The 15,847-nt window shown below is 37.2% G+C and overlaps 1 protein-coding gene across 1 annotated transcript in view; it reads right to left on the reverse strand.

Annotated features, from left to right (window-relative positions):
* Positions 1–4,865: 4,865 nt before the first annotated feature.
* Positions 4,866–15,847, reverse strand: part of C11H4orf17 (chromosome 11 C4orf17 homolog) — a 292,825-nt gene continuing 281,843 nt past the window's right edge. The window contains exons 13-17 of the mRNA XM_034671476.1: positions 15,517–15,660; positions 10,348–10,429; positions 8,804–8,990; positions 7,834–7,877; positions 4,866–6,345 (exon numbers count right to left, since the gene is read on the reverse strand). Of these exons, the coding sequence (XP_034527367.1) occupies positions 6,158–6,345; positions 7,834–7,877; positions 8,804–8,990; positions 10,348–10,429; positions 15,517–15,660 (645 nt within the window). The 3' untranslated portion in view covers positions 4,866–6,157. The remainder of the gene's footprint in view (positions 6,346–7,833; positions 7,878–8,803; positions 8,991–10,347; positions 10,430–15,516; positions 15,661–15,847) is intronic.

Genomic DNA, 15,847 nt, shown 5'->3' on the forward strand with positions numbered 1-15,847 from the left:
AATTAATAATTGATATAAATATCACGTTCTCTAGGCTGAAAGTAGTTTTTCAGAGTCCATCTAATGTTCATAAAAGTATCTACATATTCGGCCACAAAAGAAAATAAGTTCCCAAACCTAAGAAATAGGCAGCTTCTCTGATAATGTATTTTAGAAAATAAACTTTTGAATGGGAGGAACACCTTACCACCTAGAACTTTTTTCTTCAGTGTTAGATGGTCCTTATTGTAAAAATTAGTGTTAGAGATAAAGTTGGTCATGTCTTCATTATAAAATTCTAAACTGTGTTTATACATCACTTCAAAGTGTATGAATCAAAATGGACAAAATTACAAAGACCACAGAACTACAACATGAACCCTAATAGTTGGAAAATTTTATTACACATCTTTCTAACAAATCAAGCACAAAGAAAAATTAGACAGGATATATAAAATTTGAACAGCACAAATAACACATTTGTTCTAATGGATAGATCTGCAACTTAGTGTCCAAAAATTTTAAAATTCTCATTCTTTTCAAGTCATATGGGACATTTATAAAATTAACCAAATGCCACACCTCAAAACTACCCTCAAGAAAATAAAAAGATGGGTCATTTTTACAGATCACATTATCTGCCACAATGCAATTAAATCATTTAAAAATATAACAAGTTTGAAAAACACTCTATGGGGATTTAAAAAAAAGAAACTCTTCTAAACAACTTGTTGGTCATAGAAGAAAGTGAAAATTAGAATATACTTAAATTTACTGAAACCATGGAATGGAACTTGGGGAATGTAGCTAAAGCAACATTTAGAGGAAAGTGTATAGCGTAAATTGCTTAAGTTGAAGAAAGACTAGCATTATTGACCTATGCATTTAACAAGTTAAAATTATAGAAATCAATAATGGAAATATTGGAAACATGAATATTATAAAATACTTTGTCAATACATTTGAAAGTTTATATGAAATAACTAAGCTATAAATTAAAATTACCAAAATAACTTAAAAAATTTAAAACCCCAAAGAATTTTTTAACTCAAAGCAAATGGGTGTAGTGTTTTAAAATCTAGCCCCATTCTGTTTTATGGGCGTATCTGTGAGACATACCAAATGCAAACAAGTCAACTTACACAGACTCTTTGTAGATAATTAAAAATGAGGGAACACTCATTTTATGAAGCTTATTAACCATGCTACTCAAGTCTTATATATTTCCCACTTATATATAGCTTTAATTATAATAAAACACAACATTAAATCTACCATAGTAACCATTTTGTAAGTGTACAGTTTAATAGTGTTACGTATATTCACATTGTTGTGCAACAGATCTGTGGAACTTATCACGAAGCACTGAAATTCTATGTCCACTAAACATCTAATCCCACCTCCCCTCTCCCAGCCATTGGTAACCACCTTTCTACTTTGCTTGTGATTTTGACTACTTTAGATACTTCATACGGTGGAATCATACGGTATTTTGTCCTTTTGTGACCAAAGTCCTTTTACTTAGCATAATGTCCTCAAGATTCATCTATGGTGTAGCCTTTTTAAGGCTGTATAATATTCCACTCTGTGTATGTACCATATTTTCTTTATCCATTCATCTTCTTTCACCTCTTGGCTATTTTGAATAATGCTATGAACGCAGTATGAAAATACCACTTTGAGATCCTGCTTTCAATTATTTCCCATATGTAGACTGAAGTGGGATTGTTCGGTCATATGGTAATTCTATTTTAATTTTTTGAGTAGTCTCTAGTGTTTTCCATAATGGCTGTACTATTTTAAATTTCCACCAACAATGCATAAGGGTCCAACTTCTCCACATCCTTGCCCACTTAGTTTCTGTTCTCTTGATGTCTGTGAGGTGATATCTCATTATGGATTTGATTGTGTTTCCCTGATGATTAATGATGTTGAACATGTTTTCATGTGCTTCTTGGCAATTGGCATATCTTCTTTAGAGAAATGTCTATTCAAGTCCTTCGCCCGTTTTTAAATAGCAGTGTCTTCTATCATTGAGTTATAGAACTTCCGTAAGTATTTTAGTTATTAAACCTTTACCAAATATATAATTTAAAAATATTTTCCCCATTCCATAGGTTGTCTTTTCACTATATTGTTTCTTTTGACATGAAGTTTTAAAGTTTAATGAGTCTCATTTATCTATTTTTTATTTTGTTGCTTGTGTTTTTGATGTCATATCCAAGAAATCATTGCCCAATCCAATGTTCTTAAGGTTTTCCCCTGTATTTTCTTCTAAGAGTTTAATAGTTTTAGGCCTTACATTTATGTCTTTAATCAAATTTGAGTTAATTTTGTATATGGCATATGGTAACTTCATGCTTTTGCATGTGGAATCCAGTTATTCCTAACACCATTTGTTGAAGACAGTCCTTTCCCCATTGTGGTGACCTGACGTGTTGGGAATAATTTGGCCATAAATGCAAGGGTTTATTTCTGAGCTCTCTGTTGTGTTCCCTTGGCCTATATTTCTGTCTTTACGCCAGTACCACACTATCTTAATTACTGTTGCTTTATAGTATGTTTTGAAATCAGGGAGTGTGAGGCTTCCAACTTTCTTCTTTTTCAAGATTTTTTGTTTTTTGGGGGTCCCTTGAGGTTCCATATGAATTTTAGGATTTTTTTTTTCTATTTATGCAAGAATTGTCTTTGGGATTTTGATAGGGATTGCATTGAATTATAGATCTTTTTAGGTAGTGTGGACATTTTAGCAATGTTGTTTTTCAATCCATAAGTATAGGATGTCTTTCCATTTATTTGTTTCTTTGATTTCTGTTAGCAGTGTTTTGTAGTTTTTAGTGTAAAAGTATTTTACCTCCTTGGTTAAGTGTATTCCTAAGTATTTTATCCTTTATGATGCTATAGCAAATGGGATTTTTTTTTCTTAATTTCCTTTTTTGAATCAGTCATTGTTAGTGTTTAGGAATGCAAATGATTTTTGTATCATCAACTTTGCTGAATCTGTTAATTCTAACAGGTTTGTATGTGGGGGGGTGTGCATATAATCTTTAGAGTTTTCTACAAATAATAGCATGTCATGTGCAAACAGATCATTTTAATTTGCTTCTTTTTTCCCCAGTTCTCTTGCCTTTTATTTCTTGTTCTTGTCTGATTGCTCTGGCTAGAAATTCCAGTATTGTATTCACTAGAAGTATGGTGAGAATGGGCATCCTTGCTTTGTTCCTGATCACAGAGCAAAATCTTTCAGTGGTCCCCCCATCGAATATGGTGTTAGCTGTGAGCTTTTAATATACAGCTTTTATTATGTTGAAGTAGTTTCCTTCTATTCCTGGTTTGTTGAGTATTTTAATCATGAAGGATATTGAGTTTTGTCATCTTAAAAACTTATGCTAACACATGAGAATGAATGAATATAACTATATTACTAACATCCAACTCAAGACATTAGAATACTAATGAATGTAAAGAAACTAAAATAAATAAAGAATGGAAGGAGGTATTAATGAAATAAAGTATAGGAACATTGTGGAACATAGCACTAAATCTAACAGATTTTTATGAAAGTGATAATAAAAAGTAAAAAGCCATTAGCTAGCTGAATCAAAAAAATTACAAATACATAAAAATGAGATTGCAGAATACATACAGCAAGGAATTGCGAATTATGACGAATCTGTCTCAATTCTATGAAGATAAGTTTGGAAATGTGGATGAAGGCTTAATTTTCAAAGAAAATGAAAATATCCAAAATCAGTTCTCCAAAATACAGAAAATATAAACAGGCCAGTTATCATAGAAGGAATGAAACTGTCAAAGGTCTACCACCCCATAAAACACCAAACCTACATGGTCTGATAGGTGAATTTTACTGACATTTCTAGGAAAGGGAATGTGCAGTGCTATTATAACCTCTCTATAGCAGAAAAAGAGAGAAAGAGAAAAAGCTTTGACATTAATTTTATGAAGTGAGCCTGGTTTTGATATATATCAGTAGTGCCTAGTGGTTAAGCATGTAGGTTCCAGCCACACTTTGAGTCAGCCACTAAACCTCTGTGTCAGAGAGAGTTAACTGTCCACCTAAATTCAATTTTCCTTTTCACAGAATATAGTTGTAACTGGAATATGATTCCTACTTAATTTTATCAGCCCCCTTTCAGCTAGACCATTTTCCAACCATGGTATGCGACCAGAAGTGATGTTTGCCATTTCAAGGCCAAGATTTTAAGCGGATGTACCCTCCTTGTGGAAGGGAGAATAATGGCCCGTCAAGATCCTAAGTAATCCCTGGAACCTGTGAGGTTACACAGTAAGGGGAAATCAAATTGCTAATCATTTGACCTTAAGATTATCTTGGATAAGCTGAATACCAGGCAGGTCCAGTGCAATCACAGCATCCTTAACAGTCGAAGAAGGGGGCAGAAGGGTCAGTGTCCGAGGGATGTGCTGTGAGAAAGACTCAACTCGCCATTGCTCGCTCTAAAGATAGAAGGGAGCCATGAGTCAAGGAGTGTGGGTAACTTCTGGAAGTTGCAAAAACCAAAGAAACAGATTCTCACTTAAAGCCTCTAAAAGGAATATAGCCCTGTCAACACCTTGATTTTAGCCCTACTGAGACCCATTTTGGACCCCTGTGCCCCAGATATGTAAGAGGTTAAATTTGTGTTGATTTAAGCCACTAAGTTTGTGGTAATTTATTACAGCAGCCAAAGGAAATCAAGACTTTCTTCCACTTCCCTCTCCCTCTTTTGCCAGCAGGATGCAATTGACAGTGAAACCTTGGGTGATGTTAAGTCACAGGATGGAAGGATCCTGGGCCCCTGAATCACCAAGTTAAGCAAAATCACCTGCGGACTAAGAACACACACTTTGTTGAGTTTATTTTATTTATTTTTTATTATTATGTTCAGTTAGCCAACATATGGTACATCATTAGTTTTAACCCGGTGGTGGGATGAGCACAGGGTATTATATGCAACTAATGGATCGTTGTACGTCAAAATACACACTTTGAACTCTTATGTGAGAAATAATACACTACTGTATTTGAAAGATGACATTTATTACAACTGTGGATCCTATCCCAATGAATACAACTCTCGGCACCTCGGTTTTCTTATTAAAAGAAGAGAGAATAGCAATAGTAGCTCTCTCAAATAGTTATTGTGAAAATTAAAAATTACAATATCTGCAGTGTGTAGAATGATTCCTGACACACAATGAAGTATGATATAAATTTGTCATTAAAATTGCACAGATACGGGGCGCCTGGGTGGCATAGTCGGGCAAGCGTCCAACTCTTGATTTTGACTCATGTCATGATCTCAGGGTCATAAATCGAGGCCCACGTCAGGCTCCATGCTCAGCAGGGAGTCTGCTTAAACACTCTCTCTCCCTCTGCCTCTCCCCGAACTCCTGCTCTAAAAAAAGAAAAAAGGGGCTGCACACACCCATGCACACATACACAAAATTTATAGTATCTCTTGAACATCGTGGCACACATTCTAAAAGATTGGCTAATTGGTAGATGAATCCAGCAATACTGAAAGAATAACAGCCATGGCCTAAGAGTGGTTTATTTTAAAAATACAAAAAAGCTAAATATTAGGAAATTAATATCATTCACAATTAGCAAAGAGTAGAAACTAGTTCTTTTCTGGCTCATAAATTAGTGATAATGTTTATACCTGTTTTGGGGAGGAGGCCAGTATTTTTCCATTATCACCATAGAATCCATTCAGAATCCAACCAACAGCACTGAAACACTGTAGATTGTAAAAATCAGCTCAGATGTTAAAATTCTGTGTTTGGTTTTGTTTTTCTGTACCAAGAGTTTGGGGCATGTGTCAAACTGCAGCTGCCTAATTCTGTTATGGACGGTTTTTCTAGTATCAGGACCCTATGCTTATGTACAAATGCAATCAGTGCAAGACTAGAAATGGAGTATGTAAATAATATACTTCTTTTACACATGGTGCTAAATTAACTACAAATAGAAATACTGTCTCCATTATTATTTATTTAGTACACTATATACAAGTGCTCTGAGATTTACATGTGCCACCCGATACAGATTCTCTCATACCAAAATACTTTTTAAAAATAATTTGATACTGTTATGGAGTGAAGCTCATGTTTGTGAAGGAAATAGCTCAGTCTAGAATTTCTACCTTTGGAATGTTCAAGGATAAAATGCTCTCTGGGGAGAGAGATTGCCTCCTTGTTGCATAATCCTTGCAGACATTGGTTTTGTTGATATGCTTTCCTGAATTTTAGGCCTGGGAGGAGATTTTGGTTTGCTGAAATATTCTGCAATGGGCATTTTCAAATTATTTCTTCTTATAAACAATGGGGGCTTGTGCTCAGCCTCTGAAATAGAAAAAAGAAAAACTAAATAAGACCAAAATTGAGACATCGAATATAGTTTCTGCCATGTTTTAGTACCAAATGACACACACACACAAAAAACCCCAAACTATATGAAGTTTAGGTGAATTAAATATACCCCCAATTCATAAAAGAATCTATTCTTATCTTTCTTACCACCTGCTCATTTTTAATGAGTTATTTGTTCCATAACATGCAGGATATGTTCTATCCTCTTAAAATCAAACATTATTTTGAAAGGAATTAATTGGAACTGGTGATCGTAAAGATGATAGGCAAGGATGGGACCAATGAAAGAAAGGAAAAGGATTTATGGTCCCGATAGACAAAAAAGAAAATTGACAAACAGATTAGAACAAGTTCATTATACTTATAAGATCTCCCCAAAACCTATATGGTCAGACTCAAGCAGGAATAAGAATTTGGAGAGGTGCTGTCACCACTGGAAATGAAGAAGTATGATTGAGGTTTCTTATACAAAACTTCTTCAAATATCCAGACAGAGGCCAACAGGTAAGACACAAAGTTGAATAGCAGAAACCATCCCTGTTGTGATTTTGTAGTTGTAGGGTGAGGAGTTTGGTAGAAGTCAGACACAATAGACTATCTTGGTGTGTCAGAGTAAGGGAGTATTTTCTAACTTCTAAACCATCTTTCTTGTTGCCTGTTAGCACATATAGACTCTTTGGGGTTTGGTTAACCCCAACAAAAGCTGCTGGGGTTTAGAGTGACCTCAAAGAACTCCGATTACCATATGATTCCTGGTATAAGAGAAACTTGGAGAAACGACAGGACAGACTTTTGTTTGAGGCTTATAGACATACTTCCGAGTTGTTGCTCTGTGGTCATTGTTGTTACACTTGTTTTAAGGTTAGGCGCTGCCAAATGCCAAGGACATTTCAGTTGGCCTATTCTGGACCAAAGTAGGACAAGCTACAATTCTTTATTTTTCCTGGTCCAGATTGTAGGGTGTGGTTGGGCTTCTGGTGAGGACACAACACTGTCCTCTCTCGTACTTCAGCTGTCTCATGGAGCATCTGCTCGTGGCCGATTGCCATGTTACTGTTTTCTCTGATCAACTTGGTTTCTAGTTAAAATAACTTAGCTTGACAGTTAAGCCACGAAGAACCAAACTGTGAGATCATTGTGCTTTTGTTAGGTCCGTGCAGGGCTTCTCCTGTCACTGGATTGGCAAGACTAAACCTATGTTTCCCGCTATCCCGCTATCTTACTTCTCAAAGAGTATCTGTCTGTCTCTGATGAGGCACTTTGCCTTTCAAACAAAGTTAAGTTTATGTCAAATTTATCTCAATGAGAAATTCAGTGGACACTCTCCCTTAAAAGTAACTAGAAATCGTCGTTGAATTTTACTGACTATAAAACCATAGATCCTTTTCTGTGTCCCTAAAGAGTTCAATACTTACTGGTTTCCCTATACCAACTCAGTAATTATCACAAACTGTACTTAACCTTTTGGCACTTCCTTACTTCCTTCAGATCCTTGACTTGACACTCTAAATAATTGGAGAAAGAGAAAATGAAATTCAAAGATACAAACAAGTATTTTCTATAGACTGCACTATCATCGATAAGCTAAGTACATATATATCTTAAATATTCTATCCCAATTCTTTGTTTTTCAATGCAGACAGCATTAAGTGTACTTTCCAAAGAAAAATTCTTCTGATTTTGAGTAAACATCTAAACAATATCATACATTATTCACTAATGTAGAAAGACTGACCCTACTTCCCAGTCTCTAATTTTATGGAAACTTTAAGGTGGAGACAAATTGCAATACAAAATTCTCTGTCTCGATGATTTTTAAAGTGACTTGGGTCTTGAATATTTATTTTCTCTTGATTTAAGCTTTTTAGCCAACTTTTTATTTTAAAGCAACACGATTTTTTCTCCCTACTTAATGTCTTATCACATTCTTTCACCATATTATACATAAATGTGTATTTTCTTCTGTCATTGAAATAATAAGGTTTAAGAAAAATTTATATTAAAATAATTTCCAATTCCTGTAATAGTTATTTTTCAGTCTAGCGGTGTCCAGGAGTGTGCCAGAGAAAATTAAGTGAAGCAATTTATTTTAATCTAGCATTGTTCTACACAAAAAAAGTGATACTTGTGTGATATTCATTTAACAAAATATAAAACAATAATACAATTTCAGTTTCCTTTATTGCTTCCATTTTTAGAACAAATGAAAAAAACTACATTTTCTTAGATGTCTGGATGGCTACAATTGGATTTAGAATGATTCTCATATTACATTTATGAAAATGAAAGAAAACAAATACACACTGTGGTCATTTACTGAATAAGGAAGAGACGGAAAACATCCGCATGCTTAGTGTTTTGAAAGATAACAAAAAGCAAATTAAGTCTTTCTGTACTACATACCCTGTAGGGAGCCATTATATCGAATTACCTGGTTGGTTGATGTCCTTGCCTCGTTCTGGTCAGCACTTTCAATTGTCCAGGTGAATTTGGGGGCGATTTAACTTTGGGTGGCTTTCTAGTCTCTGCTGCTAGATTTGACGTGATGCTTCCTCGTTGGGCCAACAAGTTTATTTCAGCCAGTTCAGCATGAATCAAAGCTGAGACCCACTCTTTTTCTGCTTTTAAGAAAAAGGGGGTAGGCATGAAGGTTATAATTATCATGTTGGCTAGAAAGACGGGATTCATTCTTTTATCCAGCACTTTAGTGTGAAAAGCTGGTAATACATTTTCTGGGTAGGCATTTATCTGTGAGTCAAGGTTTCTGTGGAGAAGTTGGTTCATATCACCCTGATTACTGTGGACCTGTCATAATATAGAGCAATGGAATACAGTGGAATAACTTTTAAATATTGAGTACGAAACCCAGCCTTTCAGGCTGCTGCCAAATAAAAAAAGAAAACATACCTATTCAAAATAATAAGTACAATATGATCTCATTAAAATACAGACTAATAAGTAATAGTTACGAGCACATCTCTAAAGATAGGTACAGAAGTCATAATGACTGAAATGATGTCTGTGATGATTTGATTGATTATTGTTCTTCTTTTCTTGTATTTTTTCTGGTTCAGCTGGGGTTTTCCCCCCAACAATAAGCCCATATTATTTGTGCATGTTTTTTAAAGTTACATCCTTAAAAAGGAAAAAAAAAAAGATAAGAACTAAAGACTCCTACCCCCAAATACTTCTTAATTGCTTGCCAAGTAGTCTAGAATTCCTGGATAAAAGACAATTTCCAAAGTGCTCCCTATTCAAAAATATTAGTCTATCCCTAACACAATGATATTTCCCAACCTTTATTAGTGCAGATTCTCAAAGAGTGGCCCCCAGACCAGCATTATCAGCATCATCTGGGAACTTGTTAGAAATACAAATCCTCGGGCTCCACCCACCTCCAAAGTTCTGCCTGTGTCAGTCTGATGACCAGCAAGGTTTCAGGACAGACACTCTATGCTACTTATGGTTGTCCCACCTGGGACCGGCATATGCTTTCATGGAACAGACCCCAAAGGCCCCAAAGGAGGCTGGGAGAGGACTGAATTGATGGCTTTGGTGGGGAAACTGGCAAGGCTGTTAGAACCTAGAACTTGGAAGGCTGTGCTACGGCCATCCGTACCGGAGAAGGGAAACAGGCTCTGTGCTCAGAGTTCACAGCAGGCCAGAAAATATGCTCAGGGAGACCCCTGGGTGTGTGCACCTGGAGAAGCAGCACAAACCAGCCCTGGACACAGTGCTTCATAGCAAACCCCAAGAAGTTTAAATTAGGGCGTGCCGAATTTGGGGTCATCGAATGACCAGTTGCATGCAGTCAATCCCAGAGGACTGCAGGGACTCGGATACTGAATCACTAGGGAAGTTATATTGCAACAGTATGTTTGCAAAGCCAAGGTAGAAAACTTCAGATATTGGCACATCCCTACTTTCTGACGATACACGGAGCTCTGTGTTTGCAAATGCTTATTTTAATCTCACCTTTTGAGCTTGCATGAAGCAGCCACTGTAGAACTTCTGCCAGAGAATCAGTGCGTAAAATGTTACAGAGCTTCGCCAGAATCTAACGGAGAGTATTAGAGTCACACAGCGAGAAATACACGGCACAAGGGCTATATAATAAGATTTTCTTTACTTCCTCCACAATCTCATCTTCCCAAATGTCACTCTGAGCGTGAAGCTCAATTAAGTCAACTGGGATTTTAGCCTGGGAACCAGATTTCAAATAGTGTACAGTGGAATCTTAAAACAAAACATCTCCAATACCAGTAACAATTTGGGGTAGGCGATACAATATTTCTCTTCTTTTGTCTGCTCAGTACCCCCATTTTCTGGAGGAGAGATTGGCTTTTCTTCTTTTGGGGGAATGGATCTTTCCCCGCAGTACCAGGGGTTTTAACTGAGATTTTCCAGTCACAGAACTGTCCCTGTCTACAGTGCGTGAATCTAGCTGGAGTCGTTTTCCCTCAGTTCCCTGAACACAGTGGTTGGGCCAATGGGTGGGAAATATAATTCCCTTTTGTCAATCCATCCTTGACTTTTTTATCTGGAGCTAAGGGCTGAAGTGTGGATGACAGAGGAGATAAAAATATGAAATAACTGTAATAAAACTGGACTATAATAAATATTAAAGTACAAAACGTTAATCACAAGTAATGATGTTGCCAGTTTGATCCTAAATTGTGTCTCTTCTTAGAATTTAGACGTATCTGAAATTCAGTCCTTTATATCCATCTGCCTACCAAATGTATCCACTCAGATACACGATAGGTACTTTGAATCCAGATTATCTAAAACTAAACCCATCTTTCTCTACCTTGGACAACTCCCTTGCATCTACAATATGTTGCTAGACAACACGTTCAGAAAATTCTTTCTTCTAAATATTTCTCAAATCTCTCCATTCCTTTTTATCCCCCCAGCCCTGACCCAGTCTAAACTATCATCAATTCTGGCTTGAGCTGCTCCGCAACATGCTTTTCCCTAGTCTGCCTGAAATTTTTTCTTTTTTTAAAAAGATTCCCTTGGCTACTCTGCCTCTAATGGTTTTTCATCAATATGGTGATTACACATTGCTTCCAGCTTCTTCTAACTTAGGATCATTCAGTGATCAACTTCGAGAGACTATAATTATCCCTTTAGTGAGAGGAAGTAGAATATTTCCTTTAAGGAAATCTCCTGCATTCTTTTCATTGAGTTTTTTTCTGGAAGGTACTTAATATATTGGCAGGCGAATTTGATCTGCTGAAGCTTGATTTTAGGATTTGAGATTATAGACCTCCTGTAGGGCTAGAGTATCCTATTCTCTTTCTGGGGTTTCAGTTGAATTCCTGGTGTGTTCAGCAAGGTCTCTCCGCTCTGGCACGTCAGAACGTCAGCATCTCTAAGCGACGGGTTACCTCCCATTAGCTTTCTTCTGCCAGGTCTCAGAATTTCATCCTGTGCATTGTGCAATTTATGCTGAACTGAAGACTCATGGAACCCTTTACAGATTTCTGGAGCTCATTCTCTCTGCAGATTCCTCTTCTTTGTAAATTCCAGCCACCTCAGAATCCCCAAACTCTGAGCTCTGTTTTCTCTACCTAGGGGAGATGTTACTCTCTGTTTGGGCTCCACTTCTCTGTGCTGTGATTAGGAATGTACCCCAGGCTGAAATCTAGGTTGAATGTGGAAATCATCCCAATTGTTTCCCTTCTCTCAACTGTCATAAATCTATACTGTCTGTTGCCTAATGCCTGAAAACAGTCTCTTCATGTGTTTTTCCCAGTGATATAGTTATTTACAGCAGGAAGCTAAGTCTCGGACCTAATCCACCATTTGGAAGCAGAGTACCTTCCCTGCAATTTTGCCTCCACCTTCCAAATTAATTCTGCATATTGTATCTAGAGTGATTTTTCTGAAGTACAAATCTGACCATGTAATCCTTACACTTACAAAGTAATTTCAGTATAACTCAGTGTTTAAAATTCTCCACTAGCTTCCCACAGCACTTCAGCTGAATTTGAACACTTCAATACAGCTTGAACGTCCTTTATTTCTGGTCTCTGAAGAGCTTTGCCAGCCTCATCCCCTGCAGCCTTCTCCCTGCGCTCTCCGAGTCTGCCATATTGTTTTTAGTTCCTTGAATAAACAGTTCTCTCGCCTCTTAGCCTTTAGATATGAAGGTCTCTTGTGTGGGAAGGATCTCTTCCATATTTCTTTTCATCTTTTAATTGTATCTTAAATATTTTTTAGGTTTCTTTCCCCTTGAAGAATCACTCAGCTCCAAAATCTCCTCCTAAATGTTCTTACAATGTCTGTACGATCCCTCTCATAAGCAGTGTGAATGAAAGAATGAACTGTATTCCCAAACTCTAGTATTTTGTCATCGATATTAGATATTTACAAAATAAATGAAGGTGTTTGGCAAACTTTTCATGTCAATGGTAAAGAGACTATTATTTCTCAAGATTTTTGAGAAGTCTAAAGACGAGATACTAAGAGACACAGAATTTTGTTTTTCTTTTCCTTTAAAGTAGTCATTGTGAAACCGTATAGTCTTTCATACACACCCCTGCACAAACATATCTTGCCTTCATAGCCACTCAGAGTTACCAGCCTTGATAGTAGGAAATTGGAAGATAGTTCAGATTTTTTTGTAGAAGGTATGTAAGGTTGGAATACCACTAAAATGATATCTATTTCTAGGATTCATTTATACAAGCCAAAAAATTTTTGGTAAGACCTATTTTCTCACTTTACCCCCTCTTTTTCATTTATTTCCAAATAGCCACCAACTATTTGATAAAATTCCATGCTGTGTATGTGCCAATTAATAGTTTTCAAGCAAAGTGATGAGTGCTGACGAATCGGTTGTGAACAAGATAGAAAGGATCTCTTCCTTCAAAGAGTTTGCATTTTAGCGGAATTTGCATTAATGTCCAGTTAAGTCAATATCTGTGAGGTAGGAGATGGTTTTGGGAGGAGGGCCCTTTAACTGATGCCCCAAAGTCCGGTTCTATAGCATCCTGCTGCTGGTCTCTCACTGATGTGCCTGAGGAAGTAAGGCAGCCTGACTAAAACTGCAGTCAGTTTATGGTTCGGTTGCATATATCAGATGAGAGCATATCAGATGACATATAATAGAGAGGGCCCATGCCAGCTGATTTTCTACAGTTCCACTTTGATCTCGGTAAAACTTTTCTTTTTAATTTTTTTTAAAGATTTTATTTATTTATTCAACAGAGAGAGAGACAGTCAGCGAGAGAGGGAACAAAAGCAGGGGGAGTGGGAGAGGAAGAAGCAGGCTCATAGCAGAAGAGCCTGATGTGGGGCTCGATCCCACAACGCCGGGATTACGCCCTGAGCCGAAGGCAGACGCTTAACCGCTGTGCCACCAGGCGCCCCTCTTTTTAATTTTTTAATAATTACTCGATGCCTAGCAGATATTTAGGCGTGAAAGATAAAGCAGGAACCAAGACAGAGGAGTCTGAGATCCTATAAGACTTAAATTTTAGTGTGAGTGGGGGGAGAGGCAGAGACACTACTGAAACAAATGAATACAAACACATCAGATAGGGCATGCGCTATGTAAAAGACAGCAAAGGGTAGTAGGATAGAGAGTAAGTAGGTAGCTACTTTAGATTGGGCGATCAGGGTAAGTATTTCCGAGAGAAATGTTTACTGAGACCTTAATGAGAAGAAGGTGACCACTGAGAGGATCAAGGAGAAGAGATTTCTTAGTAGGAAAAGTTCCTAAAGGTGGGAATGAGCAAATTATAGAGAACCAGTGGTGCCAGAGTGTAGCGGGTAACACGGACAGTGGTTCTGAAGACTCTATATAATCGGGAATCTTTCACCAGAAGCATCTGGAAATCATGTATAACCACAGCTCTTGTCTGCAGATACTCTCCCCTCTTCTCCATCCCTTTTATTTTCTTTCCCAGTTTTAATCATCAGCATAATTATACCCCATGCCACTGTTACACTTTACTTTTAAAATAGTTCCTTTTCAGGACTATTCAATAACAACCCTCAGAATCTGCTCTGCTATTTGTAACTGCTACGACAGATAACTCATTTACAACTGTTAGTGAAGTCATCATTACAATGCTTTCAGCCTTAATTCATTGCAGTGGGTCTTACAGTGAGGCAATGTGGAGGTTACCAAAAGGGTCTAAAGAAGGAAAACAAAGGAGGAAAACAATCATCAGCCGATTGATTCGTTCTTTGTTATATGTCATTCTCAGAAATAACTGTGGCTGGAGAGAACCTTCCAGTAGTCTGATATGACACATTACTATAAATATAAATACAACTAAGTTTATAACCCCAGGCAGAGTAGGTTTGAGGAAAGGTTTCCACAGATAAGAGGCAGAGATGAATGTTGATTGGAGGAATCGCTGACTTAAAGTATGTGAAGGAAATATACAGGCACCAGCAAGTAGTAGTGCCTCTCAAGCATCAGGCGGATGACAAAGAAAAACACGGGAAGAAAGAGCCGAGTTTGTTCAGCAAATGCCAAGGTCTTCATTATGTCTAAACTGAAGGTTGTGTTTCTGTAACAGTGACTGGATGTGGTCCATATATACAATGGAATATTACTCAGCCATCAAAAAGAACAAGTTCTCAACATTTGCTGCAACATGGATGGGACTGGAGGAGATAATGCTAAGTGAAATAAGTCAAGCAGAGAAAGACAATTGTCATATGGTTTCACTCATTTATGGAACATAAGTAGTAGGAAGATCAGGAGAAGAAAGGGAAGAATGAAGGGGGGGTAAACAGAAAGGGGAATGAACCATGAGAGACTATGGATTCTGGTAAACAAACTGAGGGCTTCAGAAGGGAGGGGGTGGGGGAATGGGATAGGCTGGTGATGGGTAGTAAGGAGGGCACGTATTGCATGGTGCACTGGGTGTTATACGCAAGTAATGAATCATCGAACTTTACATCAGAAACCAGGGATGCACTGTATGGTGACTAACATAATATAATAAAACATATTATTAAAAAAAAAAAGAAGTAGGCCTTGCATTTCAGTCTAAGTGGCTTTAAATCAATTCAGTTGTTAAAGGGGAACCACTAAAGAGTCTTAAGGATGTTAGTAATGTGATTTTTTGTGTGTTCATGCTGTTCCCAAGTTACAGATTTAGTAAACCTGCCTCTTACTTTGATTTCCTGATCCAGATAGTTTGGTATGCAAACAGTGTTCTCTTTGACGTCGGTCTTGGCACTCATCACCTCTGAAGAACAAGAGTCAGCAGTAGAGCATGGTTTTGGAGGTGACGGCGGCTTTTTTACCTTAACTTCTTCCTAAGTCAAAGGCATAATATCATCAATATGCACTCGCGTCCACTTACATTTAGTTGAATATAAAATGAATGAGGAATATTGTAGATAAATAAGAGACAGACATGGAAGTAAAGAGGGGTTAGTTTTAATCTTCCCTTAAAAATCTAATTATCAAATATTTGCATTTGGAGACAGAACCCATAGTGAG

Source organism: Ailuropoda melanoleuca, chromosome 11 (genome assembly GCF_002007445.2).
Source record: "Ailuropoda melanoleuca isolate Jingjing chromosome 11, ASM200744v2, whole genome shotgun sequence".
NCBI classification, from domain to species: Eukaryota; Metazoa; Chordata; class Mammalia; order Carnivora; family Ursidae; genus Ailuropoda; species Ailuropoda melanoleuca.